At 35.6% G+C, this 23581-nt stretch overlaps 1 protein-coding gene and 1 long non-coding RNA gene across 3 annotated transcripts; both read left to right on the top strand.

Moving 5' to 3' along the window:
- The first annotated feature begins 608 nt into the window (after window positions 1-608).
- LOC143257262 (uncharacterized) lies at window positions 609-23061 on the top strand. Of its 2 annotated transcripts, none has more exons than XR_013031753.1 (2): window positions 609-1630; window positions 22186-23061. It is a non-coding gene; the product is annotated as an uncharacterized LOC143257262 (long non-coding RNA). The 2 variants fall into 2 exon arrangements; XR_013031754.1 differs by lacking the exon at window positions 22186-23061 and adding an exon at window positions 4285-4965.
- On the top strand, window positions 8463-11737 carry LOC143257260 (uncharacterized). The gene is made up of 2 exons (XM_076515696.1): window positions 8463-9693; window positions 9909-11737. The coding sequence occupies exons 1-2, from the start codon at window positions 9556-9558 to the stop codon at window positions 10350-10352; spliced, it is 582 nt and encodes a 193-aa protein (XP_076371811.1). The 5' UTR covers window positions 8463-9555; the 3' UTR covers window positions 10353-11737.
- Window positions 23062-23581: the final 520 nt, after the last annotated feature.

The raw sequence follows: 23581 nt of genomic DNA, 5'->3' as shown, positions 1-23581 counted from the left end.
CTTCCAAGTTCATCTTTAGGTTAACAGAGTGGGTTTCTCGTCATTAAGAATTACTCTCTTTGTTAACCTGAAGATGACCCAGGAAGGTCGAAACGTTGTTCTCTCCTTATTAATAAAAGTGTTAATACCCATACCAACCGTTCTGAAATACACTTTTATTGCAAATGGGTTGTTCGTCATGAAGAATGATAAGCTTCATGTCACGTATCTTAGATAACTTAAGTTTTATATCGTGTAGACAAAACAGTTTAGCTCAGTTAGGCTGTATGTCGTATACTAAGAATTATATCGGAATTTTTAAATAAAAAAATTAAGAAAACTGAAATTTAGTTTATATGTGTAAACAACTTTTCATCATCCTTATCTTTTCTCTATGAATTATTTCAGGTATGTTTTCAGCTTCATTTCTAATAAATTTAAAAGTGTTTGTTACTTCTAAAATCCTTGGATCTATATTGTTACATTTATTTTTTATTCTTCGTTTTAAGTTCATTTTTTTAATGTTTGTTTCAGCATAATGCTACAGAATAGACTTTGTGCGCTGTGCTGATCTCAGAGCTCAAATCCCAAAATTTAGCATCATAACTATGTGTGTGTGTGTGTGTGTGTGTATTGTACTGGTTCGAACTTAAAGAACAAGTAGGTAAACTATGATCCGTGGGTCATTTTGAAGATTTATAACTTCTGTTAATTCAAAGTTTGAATAAACGTATTACTTCTTTTCTTCTCGTTCAGATCGGTTGTTTAGTGGGTAGCATTACAAGGATTTATATAGTGGAAAGTCTGTCTGTTTGAAGTTCATCATAAAGCTACACAATGAGCTCACCACAGTATTGAAACTCGATTTCTTGCGTTAGAAGCCTTCAGTCTTACCGTTTTGCCACTGGAAGAACAGTGAAAAGTGTTAGTGTCGTCTTCTTAAATGCAAAGTTTGATAACAATAGATTCCATAAGTTTTCGTGTTGTTTAGGATCGGGGGAAGGATGGAACAATTGTTATTTTCTTATAAGTACACTAAAGATACTCTGGCAATAATACCTGAAAATTATCATTTTTTAGAACCCTGTGAGTGAAGTGGGGTTGTGGTATAATATCCATTCGAAGTTCAAATTTTTCTGCTATTGAAGACTGTTTTGTTTGTGTGTGTATAATTAAAGCATAGTTCCTCAATTATTTAAACTTAATCATGAATAAAAGAGAGAAAGCACTCGAAATACGAAAACATTGAAAAATATCATGATATGTTGTCGTTCCAAAATATACTCGAACACGTGTTACACCTAAGCCACCCCGCTAGTACAGCGGTATGTCTCCGAATTTACAACGCTAAAATCAGGGGTTCGATTCCCCTCGGTGGGCTGAGCAGATAGCCCGATGTGGCTTTGCTATAAGAAAAACACAAACACGTTATGCCTAAAGTAGAACCCACGTATTAGGCTTAAAAAAGAGATGCGCACAAGAGCTGCGCTTGACTACTCAGGTTAGAAGATCTGAATTTATTCACTCAACAACAGAGAGCAGGTTGCCAGAGATGCATCCCGTTTACCCTTCACCTACATTTAGAAAAAGTTACAATAATACAACGAGCGTTAGGGTTAAAGAGAAGCGTGGAGAATACGACGACATAAAGGTATGTGAAAAAAAACTTTTAGTTAAACTGTTTTATTATTATATACTGTTCATTATGAATAAATAACTACGTATGTTCTTTAGTATAAATAATACGATTGGGTTAACGAACAGTATCATAATTCTTTGACTTTGATTAACATTTGATAAAATGAAAAACGAGGCTTACTCAAGTATCCCTTTAACCTGAGTATGTTCTACTATTTCTTTATTTTCTTACTCATTTTCACTGCATATTACAAACACTGGAGCAAAAAAAAAAGTTTTGCTTGCAAATGCTAGTTAGATGATGTTCAAGTAAAATGATTATTACGAAAGTCGGCCCCTGAAGTTTAAGGTTTATTTTACCGAGTAGAAGTTACAGTCGTGTTGTTCCTTATTATTAGCGAATTCACGGAAACGCAGTTGATAATATATAAAAACAAAGGTCTGAAGAAAAAAAATGTAGTATTATACGTAACTACAAATCCCCGCGTGAACAGCAATGTGGCCTTACCAAAGTTATATTACTGCTTTGTTTGTTTGTTTTTAGAATTTCGCACAAAGCTTGTTTATTTGTTTGTTTGTTTTTGGAATTTCGCACAAAGCTACTCGATGGCTATCTGTGCTAGCCGTCCCTAATTTAGCAGTGTAAGACTAGAGGGAAGGCAGCTAGTCATCACCACCCACCGCCAACTCTTGGGCTACTCTTTTACCCACGAATAGTGGGATTGACCGTCACATTATACGCCCCCACGGCTGGGAGGGCGAGCATGTTTAGCGCGACGCGGGCGCGAACCCGCGACCCTCGGATTACGAGTCGCACGCCTTACGCGCTTGGCCATGCCAGGCCTATATTACTGCTGTATAAGTTAATTGCCCTCTAGTGGCACAGTGGCAGGTCTTTAGGCTTAGGACGCTAAAATTGGATTTCAGTACCCGTGGTATGCAGAGCACAAATAACTCATTGTGTAGCTCCGTGCTTAACAACTAACCTTTATATTCATTCAGCTCTCGATACAAAATAACCTTTGAAGTTTATATATATTAACCTTAATTTATAATTAGAAATAAGCTCTGATAGAAACATAACACAGCGTAAACAAAATAAATCAATTCATCAGGGCACAGGCTGTAATATAGAAAGTATAAAATTTGCCCATGGGTATGATAAACCACCCATCAGTCGTAATCTCCGCCCGCCATTTTATATTTCTTGAATTATACCCTCTGTATTGGTAAATTCAGTTATCTTTTTATATTCTGTGCTATATCTTATATAGGCTCTTTTAGTATTCCAACTATGTTCTGTTTCCTCATAGGTTTGGTGTACTGCTTTTAACGCAGTCCTTCTTTTGGATGTGAACATTAACTGTTTAAATCATGTTTATATTAATCCTTTTGATGTGAACATTAAATGTTTAAATAATGTTTATATTAGCCCTTTTGATATGAACATTAAATGTTTAAATCATGTTTATATTAGTCATTTTGATGTGAACATTAAATGTTTAAATCATGTTTATATTAGTCCTTTTGATGTGAACATTAAATGTTTAAATCATGTTTATATTAGTCCTTTTGATGTGAACATTAAATGTTTAAATCGTGTTTATATTAGTCCTTTTGATGTGAACATTAAATGTTTAAATCGTGTTTATAATAGTCCTTTTGAAGAGAACATTAAATGTTTAAATCGTGTTTATAATAGTCCTTTTGAAGAGAACATTGACTGTTTAAATCGTGTTTATTTTAGTCCTTTGATGTGAACAATAAATGTTTAAAACGTGTTTATATTAGTTCTTTTCATGTGAACATTAATTGTTTAAATCGTGTTTATATCAGTCTTTTTGATATGAACATTAATTGTTTAAATCATGTGTATATTAGTCCTTTTGAAGTAGTATTAAATGTTTAAATCGTGTTTATATTAGTGTTTTTAATGTGACATTACGTGTTTATATTAGTCCTTTTGATGTGAACATTAATTGTCTAAATCGTGTTCATATTAGTATTTTTGGTGTGAATATTAAGTGTTTAAATCTTATTTATATTAGTCCTTTTGATATGAACATTAACCGCTTAAATCTTGTCTAATGAATTTACTAATTCTTAAAAGGATGATGAAACCCTAGAAACCCAGTAAGGAAGGAATTGCTATGGTAGAGCTATTTGTATGTGCCATAAACTCTGTTGTATATTACTGAATAAACACAAGCTCGTTATTAACTTTCTGGTGCAAGGCCCCCACAAGTCCAATAGACTTACAACATTAGAAATCGGATTTTGATACCTGAAATGAGCAGAACATAAATAACCCATTTTGTAGCTTTATGGTTAAGTATATATATATATATATTTCTTGATGACGAGAAACCCACTTGAAATAAAAATATATCTCAGAATGGTTGCTATGGGTTGTAACCTGAAGATGACCAAGAAAGGTCGAAACTTTGTTCTCTCCTTATCAGTAAAAGTGTTAACACCCATACCAGCCGTTTGAGATACAAACAGAATATTAGATTTGTAATATAAAGTCGAGTTTGTAAATAGGTTAGACATAGAGAGAAATGTTTTGGAGTTGCTATGATACTAATCTAGGATTTGTTTTAACAAAACTAATGAATGACTTGTGAGAATAATGAGGCTGAATAGTTTTATTTCTCATTTATTTAGTGTAGAATATAAACAAATGAAGACACAATTGTTTCAACGCGGAATCTCAGGTTGTATACTAAGATATCGCGCTTGAAACAATAAAAACTGTAATTTAATCACATAGCAGCAGAGGTTTAAATACAACGCACACAAGAGTACTGAAGAAACATGATTTATTTGGCCCGGCTTACCTAAAGAAGGCGCCAGTTGAACGAAGGAACTAGAAGATTCTAAAGTAACATGATCAGGGGTGAAACGTATTGAGATGAACATGTTGTTGCTGAAGGCTCGGATATCTCAATCCTCATTTTTAGCATTAGGCCTACACCGTTTCCTCAAGTGTCATCGCCAGCTAGCGGCTGTTTCTGTGTATAGACATTTTACTTTCCACCCCCTCTCAATTTACTTAGAATACAATTTTCAATTTCCGGTCCTTGTTTTCTATAAGATTGCTTCTGTTCCGGAAACTTTTAACAAATGCGAAGTTAATGCTTCTTATAATTTGTTTATTTTAAAATTAAAAAACTTACAGTGTATTTTGACCTTTTTATATTATTATTCTATTCACTGACTTAATGTTTTTTGTGTATCGATATTTAACTGAGAGGACTAACACTTTTCAAACATTCCCTTCGACACTCTGTATTTCAATGAAAGTAAACTGTCTTTATCATTTCCTTTTAATTACGTGAAATTGTTTCACGTTTCCAAACCAGAATTTTTTTTTTTTTTACAATGTACGAGCTAAAACTCCAAAGTTTTCATGATCGCCTTTTCAGCCGTGAGGACGTTATAACGTGACAGTCAATCTCATTACTCGTTGGTAAAAAGTACTTCAAAAGTTGGCGGTGGATGGTGATGACTAGCTGCCTTCGCTCTAGTTTTACACTGTTAAATTAAAGACGACTATTGCAGATAGCTCTCGTGTAGCTTTGCGCGAAATTGAAGAAACAAATAAACAAACCAAGTCAAAGGCCTGACCATTGTTTGCTGATTAAGACGTTCGAGTCGTAATCAGTGGGTCAAGAGTTCAAATTTAATTACCGAATATACTCGATATTTCAACCATGGGAACGTTATAAAGTAAAATCAATCCCATTAGAGTAGCCCAAGAGTTGATGGTGGGTATCGTTGATTAGATGCTATCCCCTAGTTTATCACGGTTATTATAAATAGCCCTTTAGTAACTTTACAAATAGACCCCAATATTTATGTACAACCTGTGATTAAAGTGATAGTGGAACCGGGGAGGGGGTAGCTTTTGACTAAGAAAATCGCCAAAGAGGCCCCCTAATTATACAAATTAAGGGGTAAGGGGGAGAAGAAACAGCTTTCCGCTTTACTTGTAGCTAAGCACAAAGCTGCACTATAGGCTATCTATGCTCTGCTCATCACAGATATCGAAACTCGATTTCTAGCAATATAATTCTGCAGACACACATGTTTTAAACAATCAAAACACATTCAGGAGTAATGTGAATCTTGAACCTTGATCTTCTTGTGGATAGTCCAACATGGTGGTGTATCTATATTAGTCAGCCATCTTAGATACCAGATGAGTATAACTGTTATAAATGTTTTAATTTTTCCTCTAACACTGAAATTCTGACTTTTTTTTTTTTTGTCCACTAGAGGAGTGGTGTCCACGTTTTGTATCGCATTCAGTAATTCTCTTTGTCTGACTATCACAATGATCAGTTTTTAAAAACTAGTCAAAACTAGCTGGGTGAAATCGTCCATTTTCTGTGCAATTGATTACAACGTCAACAATAGTTTGTTTAAATTGTTCCCTGCTGGGTCAACGAGAAGTTTACGGGATGAAAACGTTAAAATTCGAGGTTCGGTTTCCCGTTGTGGACACAGAGTAGACAGCCCACTGTGTAACTTTGCGCTAAAATAATAACAATAATGGTATAAAAGTGTTCGAAAACGATGTGTAATTTTAATGTCAATCGATTATGGCCGTGGTTCAGGGATCACGTTTAGTTTCTGGATTAAATCTTATGCACTCTATTGCTTTTCCTGAAAGTGATTTTCCTAATTTTGATGAACTGGAATACATTGAAAAATAGAAGAGGTCAAATCCTCTTCTTAATTCACTATTTTCCGAAAAGAAAGAACTATGAAATAGTATGAAACTTAAAAAAACAACAACAAACTTTTCAGTTAACCTACCTTCGCAGAAATCTACAGGACCAATTTCCTGAGCAACGTATGATACGAAGGTTTAGCGCCTTTTCTAACTGTTAGGTATCCTAATATACAATGGTGACTCATAAGTCATGGCAACTTCACTGTTACCATCTGGGTCATTGCTATTCTTAAAAACAAAATAACTGGATCTACACGTCATATTCTAACTATTACTCTCTTTTATTAATACCTCGGAATAAAACACAAAGTGACGCTACCTGTTGGCCATATTTCAGGGGACAGAGGAATGCTTTTTTATGGGGGAGGACGGAGGATGAAGGCTCCAAAAATTAAGCAAATTGTTAAAAAAAAACGACTGAATGACACTTGACGCATTTACAAAACGAGGACGACTTGAGCCCGCTTGAAGAAGTTCTAAACAAAAAGAGAAGAGTTTGTTTGCTTGTTTCTTGAATTTCACGCAAAACTAAACGAGGGCTATCTGCTCTACTTGTCCCTAACTCGCGACTGGCAGGTTACGAATCGAGTGCTCTAACCACCTGGCGGTGCCGGGCCTTTAAAAAAATAAAAAAAAACTCATGTGAGTTGCAGTTTTGAAAACGAATCAGTGCTGTTGTTTTACTGTATTTACGGTTATTGTTAGAAACACTTAACTCGCTGAAGAGTACTGGCTATTGACCTTGATCGTGTACCTGATACTGCCCAGAGTTTGGACAGAATATACTGTTTTTTTTTCTTGTCTAGGCTAAATCTTTCCGTTGAATCTGACTATTTCAAAGAATAGTATTCATTCTGTAATGTATGTTATACAGTAAAATTGACCACAACTGTTATATATTCTTGTACGCCAACAGGACGCAGCGAAATTGAGATCTTATCAGAGTTACAAACTCAATCTTCCAAAGATGAAACATCTCAGGCGTGGAGGTCACAGTTTCCCATTAGCTTTCTTGTCACCATAGATAAATAACCTATGTGGACATACAAAAGGAAGTTGCGTCCACGATATTTGACTGACGAGATGGGCTTGTAACGTTGACAGCTGCACGTGCCAAGGAAGTATATCAACACCACGAAGTCTTGAATTGCATATCGGCTGTTATGTTTACAGAAATTACATTTTTGCTATAGCCATCTAATAATAGTTTATAAAGTACTCCCTAGGGAAAGTATTATAGGCAGCCCTTTACCATTTAACATTTCTCCGTTTACCAAAAGTGTAACTACCTGAGGGTCTGAGATAGATGAAGTCTCCAACCCCCAACAGTACCTTCTCATATTTCAAGAAAAACCTGACCACAGACCTGAATACGCATTGTACTAACTATTAGATTTTACACCCCTGTTTAGTCAACCTGTTTTATAACCTCGTGGCACGTGATCAGTGACTTATTTAAAGTGTGAAATATTTTATCATTTGATCCTAGAATCGTCAAATATCTTTTATTTACTTCAGTTATCTAAAGTAGTAAGTTGTTCATTTCACAGAATGAACACTTAAGATAAGCCTATTTCGACTTGTGAACACTTATTCTCTGAACAAATCTTTGTTATAATTGCTATTTTACTTATTACCAGCTACATCCAGATGAAGTGAAATCTCCAGATCCCGACTTCAACCTTCTTCTGTCAGTATACCTATTCATCCATCCATTCATATATTTGTTCATCCATCCATCCATGTCTACACCTATTAATTCATTTATCTATTTGTCCTTCCGTCCATACATCTGTCTACTAGCTAGTTAAGTATCCTTTAACCTGTTTGTCTAGCTTTCTGTTCAATTATCTATATTTTTCGTTTTGACGGGAGTATTAGAGAAGTGGTATACACAAGGTATAAAATTACCATATTTTTATGTAGTTTATGGGTTGGTTTTAACTTCAGCTATTTCTTTTAAGAGAGGTATAAGACAAGGAGATCCAACAATATATCCTTTTTTATAAGTTAATGAAAAATAGTTGCTTAAGATGATTGTTAAATTACAGTTATCATTAAAGACTTATTACATCGTCTTATGCTGACAATATAAATATTTATATTAGACAGGAGACAATAAAGGAATTTGAAGTATATTTGGGATCAAAGTTCAATGAAGCAAAAATCCCTTGGTCTGACGCTTGGAAACACGAACAGAAAATAAAATAGGTTACTAATGGTTGAATAAAGGAATGAAAGTGTTTAAAATATATTTAGAAGCTAGGCTTGCGCTAGCCATTAGCCACATCACCATTGGCGAAAAGAAACAGTCTGTGGCTAAAAAATCTAGTGTTGGTTTCGCCACAGTGGCGAAAGATAATAATTTTTCGGTCTTGGATGGTTTTCCTTTATTTATTCTGCTCAAGTTTCGGTCTTAACAGCTTTCATGGTTTTTATCGCCATCCACACCATTAATGATGACAAATGACCAGAGGCGCCCCACAACGAGTTGAAGAAACAAGAAACGTCTTTAAAAACCACCACTGACTGTAATCTACATTTTCTTTATATATGTATTTTTATGATTTCAGGGATATGACAACTAACAAATTAAATTTTAAAAAAATATATTATTCAGCTGTGCTAATGATTTATTTTCATTTCTTATGCTACATGTTTGATTCTGCCCATGGTACACAAACAGTAATCAGAGAAAACCTGACTTTCGTCAAACCAACATATGGTCTGTATCAAAGGGGAAACCCCAAGTTTCGTTTGGCATGTGTTTGAATTGAGATCATGATAACTCTAGATCAGATAAAAAGATGTCTAAACAGTTAGATATATCAAGTTGTTTTTCAAAAGAAGGTCGAAGCAACAACATCAACTGATGGTGGGAAATCCACTTCCAAAAGAAAAGACAGCTCTGAAGAAACTGAAGCTTGCAGCACTGATCAGACTGTCGGTGTGAAAAAGAATATACTCGTGATTTTCACAGAGTTGTTAAAGAAACGTGGTTTTCACAGTTTCCTTGACTGGAACATGTTTCCCAACAAAATACATTTTATTGCAAATTATGCAGGGACAACAAGAAGAAAAATATTTATGCTATTACTGGGAAAACTGCTACTAAGCCTAAAAAAGACGACTTGGTGAAGCATACATGGTCAGAAGATCATCACAGTGCAGTAGCATCACAAGTTTTGAAGAAGGACATGTCAACTGCTGCTGTGAATGTGTATGTGGGGTGTAAAGGTGGCATTCAGACACAGATGGCCACATTACTTGTACAAGCAAAGGACGCCATCCCAACTGTGAAGTTTCATTCCCTCCTCTCACTACAAGTATTCAATGTAAGAATATACTTCATTCTAGTATTAATAATATACTTTGTTTTCTACAGTATTTTCTTAAAATAAAAGGCAATTTGACAATTTTATAAAAGTGAAACATTTTGAAAATATCTACCAAAAATTAAGTAGCTAGCCAACTCTTCCAAATATCTTTGTTTATTACGTAAATTGGTGGTCTTATTTCAAAACTCACGTTCTTATATATGTTTTAACAGGGAGTGACCTCTCTAAAGAAACTACAGACTCAGTCACAAAGTGGAACAGAGAGCTTCATATACACCCACAGCCAGTCTCTGGATGATATATATAGTGCCCTAAATCATGTAGTTCAGGATGAAATGCAGACAGACTTTGGGGCATCGCCTTTCCCATTTTTTGCTCTTAAAGCAGATGAAGCAACTGATGCAGGAAACACCTATATACTGATAATTTATATCAGGTATCTTTCATCATTAGGTGAGGTTACAAGTCGATTCCTTGCTGTGTGTGAGCTGACCAACACTGGGGCTGATTCTATCTACAACACAATGCGCTCAGTCATGGCAGATCGAGGATTGTTTGATGTTGACTTGGCTGGACTTGCAACCGATGGTGCAAATGTCATGGTGGGAATTAAAACAGGTGTTGCTACAAATTTTAAGGAGGAATGCCCTGGATGATAACAAGTTATTGTTTGGCACACAGATTACAGTTGGTAGCTGAAAAGGCAGCAAACCAGGTGCCATACCTTGTGAAGTACATTTCAGTTTTGAACCAGTTTGCAAAAAGCCTGAAATATTCTCTCAAGTTGTGTCGGGTTCTGGAAGAGAGCAAAGCATTGCATGGAGAGAAAAGCAACAAAATCAAGCAAGTGTTCTTCACACGATGGCTCTCTTTTAATGATTCTGTCCAAGCACTAGTCAACTGTATTGTATCTGTGATAAGCTGCCTGCAGATCATAGCAATGGAACGTGGTACTCCAGGCCGAGCCTTGCTACATGGTCTAGTCCAGCAAATGTCATGTTACAACTTTGTCATGATGACACACGTTTTGGCTGACGCTGTTGACATTCTTGGACTTTTGTGAAGATCTCTACAGAGAGTTGATTTATCTTATGATCAGGCTAAAGCAATTATTGATGGGTCATTTCAGTTGCTGGTACACATCCCTGGTCCTTACACACAGACTGCACTGAAGGAACTCCCACAAGCTCCTGATGCCAGTAGTTACACTTCTTACAGAGGCCATGACATCAACGATATTGATAAATAACGTGAAAGTACAGATCAACTGCTGAGTCATTTGTTGAAGTGGTGGTCACAAGACTACAAGTAGCATTCCCAGACATTAGCATCATACCATTTTTTTTCAATATTTAGCCCATTTCACAGCAGAGCAGAATCTGATGAGAATGATCTGAAAAAACTCATCCAGCACTACTCATCTTTCGTCAATGAGGATGAGGGACTAACTGAATGGCTGCTACTAAGGAACATAATGGAACAGGATGCTCACGAAAACAGAAACATGAAAAATTTCTACAAGGAATACATCCACCAAACCCGTCAACCTTTTCCAAATCTGTCTCAGCTTGCAGCAATTGGATTAATAATTCCAGTTACATCTAGTTACTGTGAGCGGAGAATTAGCAGGTCCAACAGCATCAAAACAGATGCCAGGAGCAGTCTATCTGTGGCCAAGACAGAAATGTTACTGAACTTATCCATGAAGTCCAAACCTTTAGATCATTTTAACTTCGAGTTTGCATTCAGATACTGGATCACTCACAAAAACGGACGTGGGTACCATTCCCTGTTGAAGAATTGTGTTTCTGAACCTCAAGTGTCAACTTCTACCACATCTTCTGTTGAGAATGATTTGGCTGAAGAGCTGTCATTGGATTTATCTACTTACTAGTCATGCTACCGTATTCTAGTTTGAAGTCATTTTTTTGTTTCTGTGTTATTTTGAGAAATGTTTCTCTTTATTTTCCTCTTTATCATGTTTATTTTGTTGTTTTTTTTGGCGGGGAAGATAACTGGGGAATAAAAAAATAGTACAAAACTTAATGTCTTGTAGATTTTCACATAATTACAACTATTTTTTACTGCATGGAACAGATGCATATCAAAGGTTATGCACCACACAGTTTTGGGCAGCCTAAAATTGTGGCTAAACAGATGTCACAGTGGCTAAGAGAGTTATTTTTCTAGTGGAAACCCAGAGAAGATTTCTTGGTGTGGATTTAGAGAAACCGGGACGAACTGAAAGGTAAATGCTATAAATCTATTACAACTTAGAAGCGTTTTCAACCTTTTTTATCATTAAAAGGAAAAATATTACTTCTTAATCAAATTATTAGTAGTATTATGTGGCGCAGATTTCAGGTATTAGAACCACCTGAAAATTGGATAATTAATTGATAATTGTTCGAAGGAAAGTTCACTGGGTTAATAGAAATAATTTACCTTTTGAAGAAAGTGGATTAAATCTAATATTCTTGAATGATAAATTGACCATTTTTAGGATTCGTTACTTCGTTACATAAATCAACCACTTATCTCATCCAAATTACAATTGGAAATATTTCTAAACGGCCATATCAACGTTTTGATTTTCTTCCAGTTCTCTTAATGGAGGCCCGGCCTGGCCAGATGGGTTAAGGCGTTCCATTTAATCCGAGGATCACAAGTTCGAATCTTCGTCGCACCAAACATGCTCGCCCTTTCAGCCGTGGTGGCGTTATAATTCGACGGTCAATCCAACTATTTGTTGGTAAAAGAGTAGACCAAGCGTTGGCGGTGGGTGGTGATGACTAGCTGCCTTCCCTCTAGTCTTATACTGCTAAATTAGGGACGGCTAGAGCAGATAGCTCTCGTGTAGCTTTGGGCGAAATTAAAAAAAAAATCCTTGTAGCGACTAATGCTGCTGATTGACTGTCTTCCCTCTAGTCCAGTGATTTTCAACCTGAGTGCCGCGGTGTTTTTGAAACACATTAAATTTTCTTGGGATTTTACAAGCAAGTCGAACACATCAGTTAATAAAAGCTACTATAGAGACACTCTGAAACCTTCCAAAAAATTCGATGGTTTTCATTGAACTCGAGCACTGAGAAGTTGATATTTAAATTTCATACTCGACTGTTAGTTAAATTTTGTGGCGCAGCAAGCGCTTCGTACATCATAAATGATACATCAAACAATCAAACTGTTTTTGGAACACGTTCTCATTCTGCAGTAAGCTACAGCTACTACGCTGCAGATAGGAATTTTATACCAACTGCAGAACTTCGTGCTCATCTTGTATGAATTAGCTTTATCATTTATCCATGGAAAAACGTTTAAGTAAGTCTGGTGCTGCAAAGGAAAATGTGTTGAATCAAAAGCAAGGAATCAAATGAATGTACAAAAACAAATACTTCGAATACGGTTTTATTGCTTTGGAATCGGAACATTCTCAATTACCATTCTGCCTACTCTGCAATGCAGCTTTATCGAACGAGGCGCTTGTTCCTAACAAACTAAAGAGACACTTGTAAACTTGTCGGATTTGAAGGATCAAGTTTGCGAACACTTCGAAGCGCCTGAAGATGAATTGTCTCTGTTGTGGTCTCTTCAAGTTGATGAATCTACTGACGTTAGTGGAAAAGCTCAAGTTCTGGCTTTTGTTCGATTCATAAAAGATGGAAAAATCGTAAACGAATACTTATTTTGCAAAGATTTTAAAAGTACAGCGAAAAGCCAAGTCATTTTCGAGTTGGTGAATGAAAACATTTTGCTCTTCAAATTACATTGAAATAACTGTGTCAGCGTTTGCACCGGTGGCTGTCCTTAAATATAAGGAAAAAAGAAGGGATTCGTCACTCTGGTACGCCAATAAAATTCAAACATTAGGATGATTGTTCACTGCATGGTTCACAGAGAGGCGCTCGCCTTCAAATCTTTGTCGAAAGATTAGCAGTCTGTTATGAATCAAGTTATTCAAGTGGTGAATTTCATCAAGTCTCGGCCACTTCAATCTCGACTTTCCTCTCTTATCTGTGAGGCGATGGATTCAGACTACAAAAAGCTACTGTATCACACTGAAGTTCGATGGCTTTCGAAAGGACAGGTGTTAAAGCGTCTTTTCCAACTGAAAACTGAAGTAATTTCTTTCTTGGAGGTTGAGGAAGCAGGTTTTGAATTTTCTTTTCATGATGAGATCTGGTGGCTGAAGGTTCAATTTCTCTCCGACTTGTTTGACAAATTGAATTCTCTGAACTTAAGTGTCCAAGGACCATCTGAAAACATTATGACTGTAACATCCAAACTGAAGGTCTTCGATAAAAAGGTGACACTGTGGAGGAATAACATCTCGAAAGGAGTCCTTGATTGTTTTCCTTCTGTTAACGAATGTCCGTCAAAGAAGAAAATTGTCTCAAATTTTGAACACATTAAGCGACCTACAGTCCGCACTAAAACATTACTTCCCGTCACTTACTGTCGACGAATATAACTGGGTGACCTATCCATTCGGAATCAATGAGACAACAAATCTTACAACTGAGGAGGAAGAACAGATCATTGATTTACAAAATGACAAATTTTATCAGTCATTGTTTCACGAAAAGAGCTTGGATGAGTTTTGGATCTCCATTAAAAATTCATATCCTGCAATCAGTTCAAAAGCAGTTGAATTTCTGCTTTCATTTGCATCTTCGTGGTTTTGCGAAGTCGATGATGAAATGCGAGCTTGTCTATGTTAGAGCCTCGCTTCAATTTGATTTGCTCTCGGAAGCAGGCAAAAGCGTCACATTGAAAACATATGTAAACATAAGTTTTGATTTTTCTGCTATACCATAAAATCGTTAAAAAGTCTTAGAACGACACTGACAGCCAAAGCAAGCGATAGTATTGTCAATGTGAAGATAACATTACTATCGCCTGCTCTGACCGTGAGTTTCGTTCTAAGGCTTTTTAAGTTAACTCTTCTGTGTTACGTGTATCTACACCTGATGCACAATGACATTATTATCGCTTTCACTTTCAGCAGTGGGGGCGTTATAATGGGACGGTCAATCCCACTATTCGTTGGTAAAAGAGTAGCCCAAGAGTTGGCGGTGGGCGGTGATGACTAGCTGCCTTCCCTCTAGTCTTACACTGCTAAATTAGAGACGGTTAGCACAGATAGCCCTCGAGTACCTTTGTGCGAAATTCAAAACAAACAAACTATCTTGCAGTTCTAAGATGGAACAAAAACATAAACTCTTATTTTTTTGTTATTTTTTTCTGGACCGTAAATTGTTCAATAATAAATGTTTCTACGCGAAAATCAAAATATGGGTGTTCATACAAGCAGGTGTTCAAGTAGCCAAAACTGGCCTGACCCGGAAGCATTAGTTACCTCCTCATGAGATCTGGTCTTGTTGAATATTCAAATTTTTGTATTTCCTTTCGAACACACTCATCCGTGCACAGTTGACAATTTTAGACTCCCGTTATTACAAAGGAGTCTTTAGCAAATAGCAAACCGCGATGGTGGTGTAAGGCAACTAAAAAGAAATACAATATTCTGAAGATGACCAGAATATCTCCAGATCTTTAAGCCTTGTTTTATCTAGGTTTGCTTACTATGCTGTAATTGCATTCCATGTGTGGAATTATTTCTTGTTTCTTGATCCAAGTTGGTGCCTGTTTGTTCATCTGAAGACTACCTTTAGGCATAGAAAGAATAAAAACAATTTCAAATTTATAAAAAGTCTTGCCTGAAAGTCTAAATCGAAATGCGTGTTGGATTAAATAGAATGATAAATATTTTCAAGTTGACATATACAGCCCCAAGAATTTGCTTGTTTCTCGATTGTTGCATAAAGTGACGGCTACCTGTGCTAGTCATTCCTGGTTTAGCAGTGAAAACTAGAGGGAGGATAGCTAGTCTACATTAACTACCGTCAACTGTTAAGCTGCTCTCTACCAATGGAAAGTGGAACTGGCCATAAATTACAACGCCCAATGCCTCAAAGGGGAGAGAGTGTTCCAGAACGTGTTTCGATATCCCGCGACTTACAAATAGCGAATTGAGCGATCTGGTGGTTAATAGAGGGGTGGTTAGTCCTATTATCTTGATCATGTATCTAATTAATATGCCACTTAAAGACCCAAATCATGGATACTCGTCACAGTTTGCTGATAATGTAGCAATTTGGAAAAGTGCCCCAACACCAGGAGTAGCAGCCACTAACTTACAACCACAACTAAACAGATTGTGTGAATACTGCCAAAAATATAGAATTAAAATAAACACAGCAAAGACACAATTAGTGATATTTTCAGAATCAGTGAAACATCAAAAAGTACAACCCCCAAGATCTACATGAACGGAGAGCTTCTCCAGACTGTTACATCTGCAAAATTTTTAGAGCTAACAAATGATTCTAAACTTACCTGGATAAAACATGTAAATAACATAAAAACTAAAATTTGGCGAAGAATAAACTATGTTAGGAGTCTAGCTGGTAAAAATTGTGGAACAACACCTGAAAACATCCTTAAAATATACAAGACATACATTAGACCTGTAATAGACTATGCAGCTCCTGCATGGATTAACGTAAGTGAAAAACAATTACAAACCAAACTCCAAAGATTACAAAATACACTAATTACATCAGCATACAGAGTACCTAAAAACCACTTCCTCAAAATTCATGCACAATTACTCAAATACGAAAACAATACCAGATAGAATTCTACATAGTACAATAAAATATTTTGATAAAAATTGGCAAAAAAATGAGTTGTTATGTGAACTAGACAGATATTGCATATATGATGAAGAGAGACCAAAACACCTCTCCCCGTTAAACTTGTACATCAGATCTTTAAGATAAAATCAAATTTAAAATAATAATAATAAAATAGTGCTAAAATAAAACAGGCCACCTACGTTCTAGACTTATTTAAAAAATGAAAGAACAATATAAATGGACATTGTCCTGAAAAGGACCAGATTTAAAGTTATGATATTACTTCAGCCATTTTGTATTTACTCTAAATGTATTAATCAGTTCATTCCAACTAAGTAATGGAAGGAGGAAGAGGTCTAGTGTACCTGACTCTCCTGGTATACAAATATATATACCCAAGCACCTAGAGAGAGAGAGAGAGTGGTTAATAGATTCCCTACGCCAGGGAATAGTGGTTATTATATTCTGTTACAATCATCTACAGGAATTTTTAATGATGTTGTTTGTTTTTTTAATTAAACACAAAGCTACACAATAGGCTATCTGTGCTCTGCCCGCCACGGGTATCGAAACCCGGTTTTTAGCATTGTAAGTCCGCAGACATACCGCTGAGTTACTGGGAGGCGAATTTTTAATTAGGAACAGAGCACAGGCTAAGCGTGGCTTATGGTTAGTTAATCGGACTGTAAATCAAAAGATTCGGTGTTACCCTAAACTGTGTAACATGCTTCTCTAGTCAAGATGTATGCGAGTTATAAAAGTGACAACCAATCCCTTATTCTCTTCAAAGAACCAGACAAAACCCTTGCGACGAGGACGCTACTGGCTGATTTCTCTTCTTCTATCAGTAGTTAATAATTAAGAATGGCCATACCTGAATCTAGGAGTGTCTGATGCAGCCGTTTTGCCCACGTGCACATTAGGTATGGGTGACATTCAAATTGAAAATTTCAATTCCAATACCGTCTATATTCCGCAAAAACACTGTGTTGAATACTTAATAGTTACGGTGTAAGTTATAGACTTACACGATTTAGGTTTATAATAATTAAAATATAAGTTATAAAAATTAAGTATTTGAGGGTCGTACGTTCATCCTTTTCGCTTGAAAGCCATTTAGTGGCTAACTCCAGTTTAATGCGACACAAATGGATGAGACTGTTGACACATTTATTTAGGATGATAAGCCATTGCGTCATGACTTAGTCTTGAATCAGTAGCTTTTCAGCTACTAATCCAAAGCACCAACCATTAGACCATGCTGCCTTATTTTATGTTTGAACTAATTAAAAATAAATTTGAATTACACATTTTATGTTTGTATGGGTCAAAAACAAGTGAAAATTATATATTCTAGGTTTTGTAATAGTCTGATTTGAATTTTGGAATTTCGCACAAAGCTACTCGAGGGCTATCTGTGCTAGCCGTCCCTAATTTAGCAGTGTAAGACTAGAGGGAAGGCAGCTAGTCATCACCACACACCGCCAACTCTTGGGCTACTCTTTTACCAGCGAATAGTGGGATTGACCGTAACATTATACACCCCCCACGGCTGGGAGGGCGAGCATGTTTAGCGCGACGCGGGCGCGAACCCGCGACCCTCAGATTACGAGTAGCACGCCTTACGCGCTTGGCCATGTTGTAATAGTCAGAAACATAAGTTATAAAAGTACAAGACATATAAGCCATACAGAAAAAAAAAATTTGTGTTAATATTGTATTAATAACAGAAATATCACCTTACAGGTAGCTGTTTATGCTAGTAGTTACAAATTGTAGTTACAGGTAGCTGTTTATGCTAGTAGTTACAAATTGTAGTTACAGGTAGCTGTTTATGCTAGTAGTTACAAATTGTAGTTACAGGTGGCTGTTTATGCTAGTTGTTATAAATTGTAATATTCTTACATCGTATAAAAAAATTAGAAAAAAAGAACATTTTCTAAAATGGTCATTTTTTTTCTGGGAAGTACTGCATTATAAAAGTATACAGATTGTGCTGTAATAAATTGCGGTGTTTATATGTATTAAAAGTGGTACTCTTTGTTGAAAAACAGTTGTTTTTTTAAAAAACTCCATTTATTTAGTAAATTATATACAATTTTTTTATAAAGTACAGTTTTAGTGGCGGTTGCGTTGTTGTTTTAAGGAGAGTACCTTTTTGTTATAAAGAAATGCTTGTTTCACATACCACAGTTATTTTTCTAAGTGTTCGAATTTAGAATACTCAAACTGTAAAATCTTTCATGGATTTGTGTTTGTGGTGTTATTTAATAGATGGCGGCACAGTGTATTTATGCTTTAGGTCATACATGGATAATATACATACTAGCTACATCCGTTATAGTAAGATTGAGGTAACTCAAATGAAGGCAGCTTATTCTTCCATCAGAATTATTATTTTCAAAGAAAGGGTTTTTGTTAGGTCTCAAGTTTGGAAAGTGACTTCGGATGAACAGTTAGAAAGGACAGTGAGGAGTTCCCCAGTGGCACAGTTATGTGTCTGTGGAAGTATATTGCTAGAAACCGGGTTTCAATACCCGTGGTGGGCAAAGCACAGATAACTGTTTGTATAGCTTCGTGCTTAATAATGGAGCAAACAAACAGTCAATGAGTTAAGTTGAACAAGAAGCGTGGATTGCTTTTAAAGATGTTATTAAATTTTTAGGTAACAATAAGGATTTAAATTATAAAAATATTATCAATAACATGCTCGGTAAATTCAACGAGTTGAAATATGAACTTGAAAGTTCGTTTCTTACGTTCACACATTGTATATTTCCCTGAAAATCTTGGTGAGAAGAACAAAGGGGAAAGTTTTCATCAAGACATCAGGGAAATCGAAGGGCTGTATCAGGGAAGTTAGAACATCATCATGATGACTAATTACTGATGGTCATTGAAACGAGATACTCCAGACACTAAACTTAAAAGAAAGACCGCAACACGTAGTTTTGAGACTAAAATACATAGATTTTACAAACAAATATCAGGATGAATAAGGATACATATCAGTTAGACATCAGTGTTCTTCCATTTTCTTCAGTTTGTTTGTATATTTGTTACCAAACATATTAATAAAAAATGTTCTTTGTACTAAATGAAATAATAATTTGATTTAAGTAACAGTTGTTTTTCCTTCAAATTTATAAAAAAAATTCTTACATGATATACAAAATGAATATTATTTTTGAAACTTGCGTAGCTGAATTATGGACAATCCGTTATTAAAACTAAAACAACTTCGATGAAGTTTAATTTCACAACTTAAATTGTGATCAGATAGAGTCCTCCATTAATTAAAATAATTAGCTCCTGAAGACAGTACCCAAGAACAAAAACAGGGTCTTCTCCGCAACGTACTTCTAAAACATAGTTTAGCTTCATAATGAATAAGTAACTGCATATTTCGCCCAGTGATGACAACACCACTGTATAAGGACAGTAGTTTGAATTTTATCCGAGAACACGTGTTGTGTATTAGCTGCAAACAGGAAGTAATTTGTTATTTCGCTTTCTACCAAACATCATATTAACTTCATTATTACGAATACGATCCAAGCGAAAATGAATGTCCTGTGTTCTAGAGGCCTTTCTTCCATTACCAGGACTTTTCAAGCTTATTGTAGAAGCGACCAATACAGCATCGTCTGAGACGTTATTTATAGTAATAAAGTGCTTGATTAGAGCTGATATACTTTACTGTAAGCTTCATAAGAACAGCAACACAAACATTGTAAACATAAAATAGAATAATCATAATTATACAATATTTATAACTTCATTAAAAGTAATGTTCCTAATGCTCTTTTTTCTTTTCTTACAACGCTAAAAATCTGGATTCGACGCTCGTTGTGAAAACAGCGCAGAGAGCTCACTGTGCAAACAAACGAACAAGCCTTTACCTTCTATTTGCAGCTTTTATTTTTCTTGTGTCTCTTTGAAACTTTGTCACTTTTGAAACTTGCTTTTGAAAATTGTTACTTTGTCCGTCTTTTTCCCTGCATGTTCATTGTAATTCCAGTTTCTATTTATTTCCTCCCAGCCACTGTTAAGTTTGTCATCTATTTACCTTCATTCTACTTGTATTCTTCCAACTGCTGCAACCATCACACACTTACATAAATAACATTGAGGACACGATTCCTGTAATTAGCATAATATATATACAGCTCGTTGAGCAGCTTTAAAAACATATAAAGATACCGCTCGCCATGAAGGTCTTATTTCGTGCAAATAAACCTACTGCCCAGTGTCATAAATATTACATAGTGAGTCAATAGTGGAAAGTTGTTTAGGCTCGTAAGGAATATTTTAAACATATAAACAGAAATGTATATTTCATAATTAAAATGGCAATGCCACGTGACGGCTGTTTGTTTGTTTGTTTGTTTTTGAGTTTTGCATAAAGCTACACGAGGGCTATCTGTGCTAACCATCCATAATTTAGGGGTGTAAGACTGGAGGAAAGGCAGCTAGCCATCATCACCCACCATCAACTTTTGGGCTACTCTTTTACTAACGAATAGTGGAAATAGCCTTCACATTATAACACCCATATGGCTGAAAGGGTGAGCACGTTCGGTGTGACGGGAATTCGAACCCGCGACCCTCATATTACAAGTCGAGTGCCTTAACCACCTGGCCATGCCCAAAGTCTTGAACCTGGTATCATGTAAGTTCTTTTTAAGACATTCCGTTTAACAATATTCTCCCCAAAATGGATAATTAGGTTTCCCCAACGCACATCCACGTTTCTTGCACAGTTTATAATACAGGGTGTTCGGAAAGTCACTGTGCACTAATATATTTATTGTGATATGGAACAGGTGTATCTGAGAATTTTTCAGCAAATCGCTGTCGCACCACATCTGTGTATCTACCACCTTCTCGAAATACGTGTTCGACGAGCCATACACGTTCTTCAGATGTTAAAACCATATTGGGATCAAAATCTGAAATATAATAACATATGATTACAAAACTGCACAGTGACTTTTCGAACACCCTGTAGATGCTGCGGTCTTCTATAATTTCGCCACTTTAGGAACTTTCTGTCGAATCATTTATTATATATATTAACCTTAAAACATGCACACGTGCACACACATATATGTATATATATCGTATTAAAATATTTCATTAAGATATGTTAATAAAACTTATTCTCAATTTATTTCTATGCCAGTTATTTATTAAATTATTTCATGATTCTCAGTAATTATCTAACTAAATAAAGGTTTGTATTAAATTACGTATCATCCTAAACCATAAAACTCTTTCCAATAACGTTTTAACATCGTAATAGCCATAACTCTCCTATTGAAACCGCATTAAAACACCCAAACTCATAAAATTTCTTCTAAAACTGCTTTAATATTCAACCAACCATAAACCTCCTACTAAAATATTTTAAAATTAATTCAAAACCATAAATATCCTATTAAACCCGTTTTAATTTTAAAAAAAACGATAAAACATCTTCCAAAACCGTTTTAACGTTCCAATGACATTAATTTCCTACCGAAACCACCTTAAGATTTTAATTACATCAAAAAATTTATGAAAAAAATAAGTTTTTAAATTATTTTGCATAATTTTCTATTTAATTATTATGATTTATTTTGGCTTAATTGAGTGAACGCCAAATAAATATTTAGCTTCTTCTGAAATAATTATTAATCCTGAAGAACAATATTGAAGCTATAAATACCATTGTGATCAATAGATGGCTAGAAAGTTTAGGTTGGAAACAAAACAGACAAATAAGATATTTATGTTTTGGTTTTAGATCGGTCAACGTCGTCTTCGAGCTACGCCTCCTGTGATTGGTGTAACAAAGCTATTAACACTCCTACGAAAAGTGGGGCCTAATAGGCCCCAGAGCAACTTGAAAGGTTATTAATATTAGGCTAATAATTTTGTATTTTGGCAATTTCATTTAAATTAGGCCCCACTTTTCGTAGGAGTGTTAACGCTTAGAAGCAGTACGGAAAGTAGCGAAGTGTGCTTTATTCAATGTCGCAGAGCATCGTTCAAGAAAAAGAAGACGTGTGATTGGTATAAGCATATCAGGCACGTGATGAATTACGTCACCCTAGAAAACGGTGAAACCGCTTTACGTTTCTGTGGCAACAAATGTCTCAACCAATACAAAATGAACGTTTTTGTAAAGAAACCCAAAGCATCTTCCGATGCACCCTCATTTCCAGGAAACATTGCACAAGATAAACAGCAATGCTGCTGAAAAAATAATCACCCCAGAGTCGTGGCTTCGAGAGTGCAAAGACAAGAATTGTATAGAAGTTCGATAAAACTATTTAACGTCATCACCAAAGGAAATTGGAAAAGTTTATTCTACTTTAGACGACAGGGTTCCATCACTTGGTACTAATCCCACCAGGAAAGTATAATAAAAATTATTTCAAAAGACGACATACTGTCCCTCATTTCTCAAAGAGGTACCTGTTCAGTAGAGATTTCTTTCAACATTAACCTCAAAGTCGACCAGAAATCATACCACTTCTTACTATCCAACTAATCCCAACGCTTGCTTTCCTACAACTCTTCGAGAACCTGAGGTTTTATTTCCTGCACTCTCTTTTGCGATTCCAGATACAAACAAAATTCAAACGTTTACAGCACCGTTTCCTAATATGCGTTCACAATATTTCCAATTTTACATTTCAAAGATGTAATAAATAAGAAGTAAATTGGTATTCGAAAATGTGCAGATTCTTCTACTAGTTGGATATCACGATAAGTTTTAACCAATGAGAAGCTATTAACAATAAGTCTTAGCCAATGAAATCCTTTTAAAAATAAGTATCAGCTAATGAAAATCTCTTAACGATAAGCCTCAGCCAATGGGAACCTTTCAACAACACGTCTTAAACAAAGATAACCTCTTAACGATAAGTCTTAACTGATGAGTCAAATTGATGATGTACGAGTACTATTCCTCTTAAAAGTTTAAACGTTGAATTATTGTATTTTCTCCATTCTTCATTACTTCAGTGTTTTCATAACTCTTGGGCCATCTAATACGATGAGTCTAACGTAAATGCAAAGTCATTATTAACAATAATTCATGTGTGGTCTGGCAATCAAGGAAAATGTGTTACCGTTAATCACAAAGCTACATAATTGGCTACAGGTACTTTATTCACAGTGGGTATCGAATACTG

Source organism: Tachypleus tridentatus, chromosome 7, assembly GCF_004210375.1.
Source record: "Tachypleus tridentatus isolate NWPU-2018 chromosome 7, ASM421037v1, whole genome shotgun sequence".
Lineage (NCBI taxonomy): Eukaryota > Metazoa > Arthropoda > Merostomata > Xiphosura > Limulidae > Tachypleus > Tachypleus tridentatus.
This window is presented reverse-complemented; position numbering and strand designations above follow the sequence as displayed.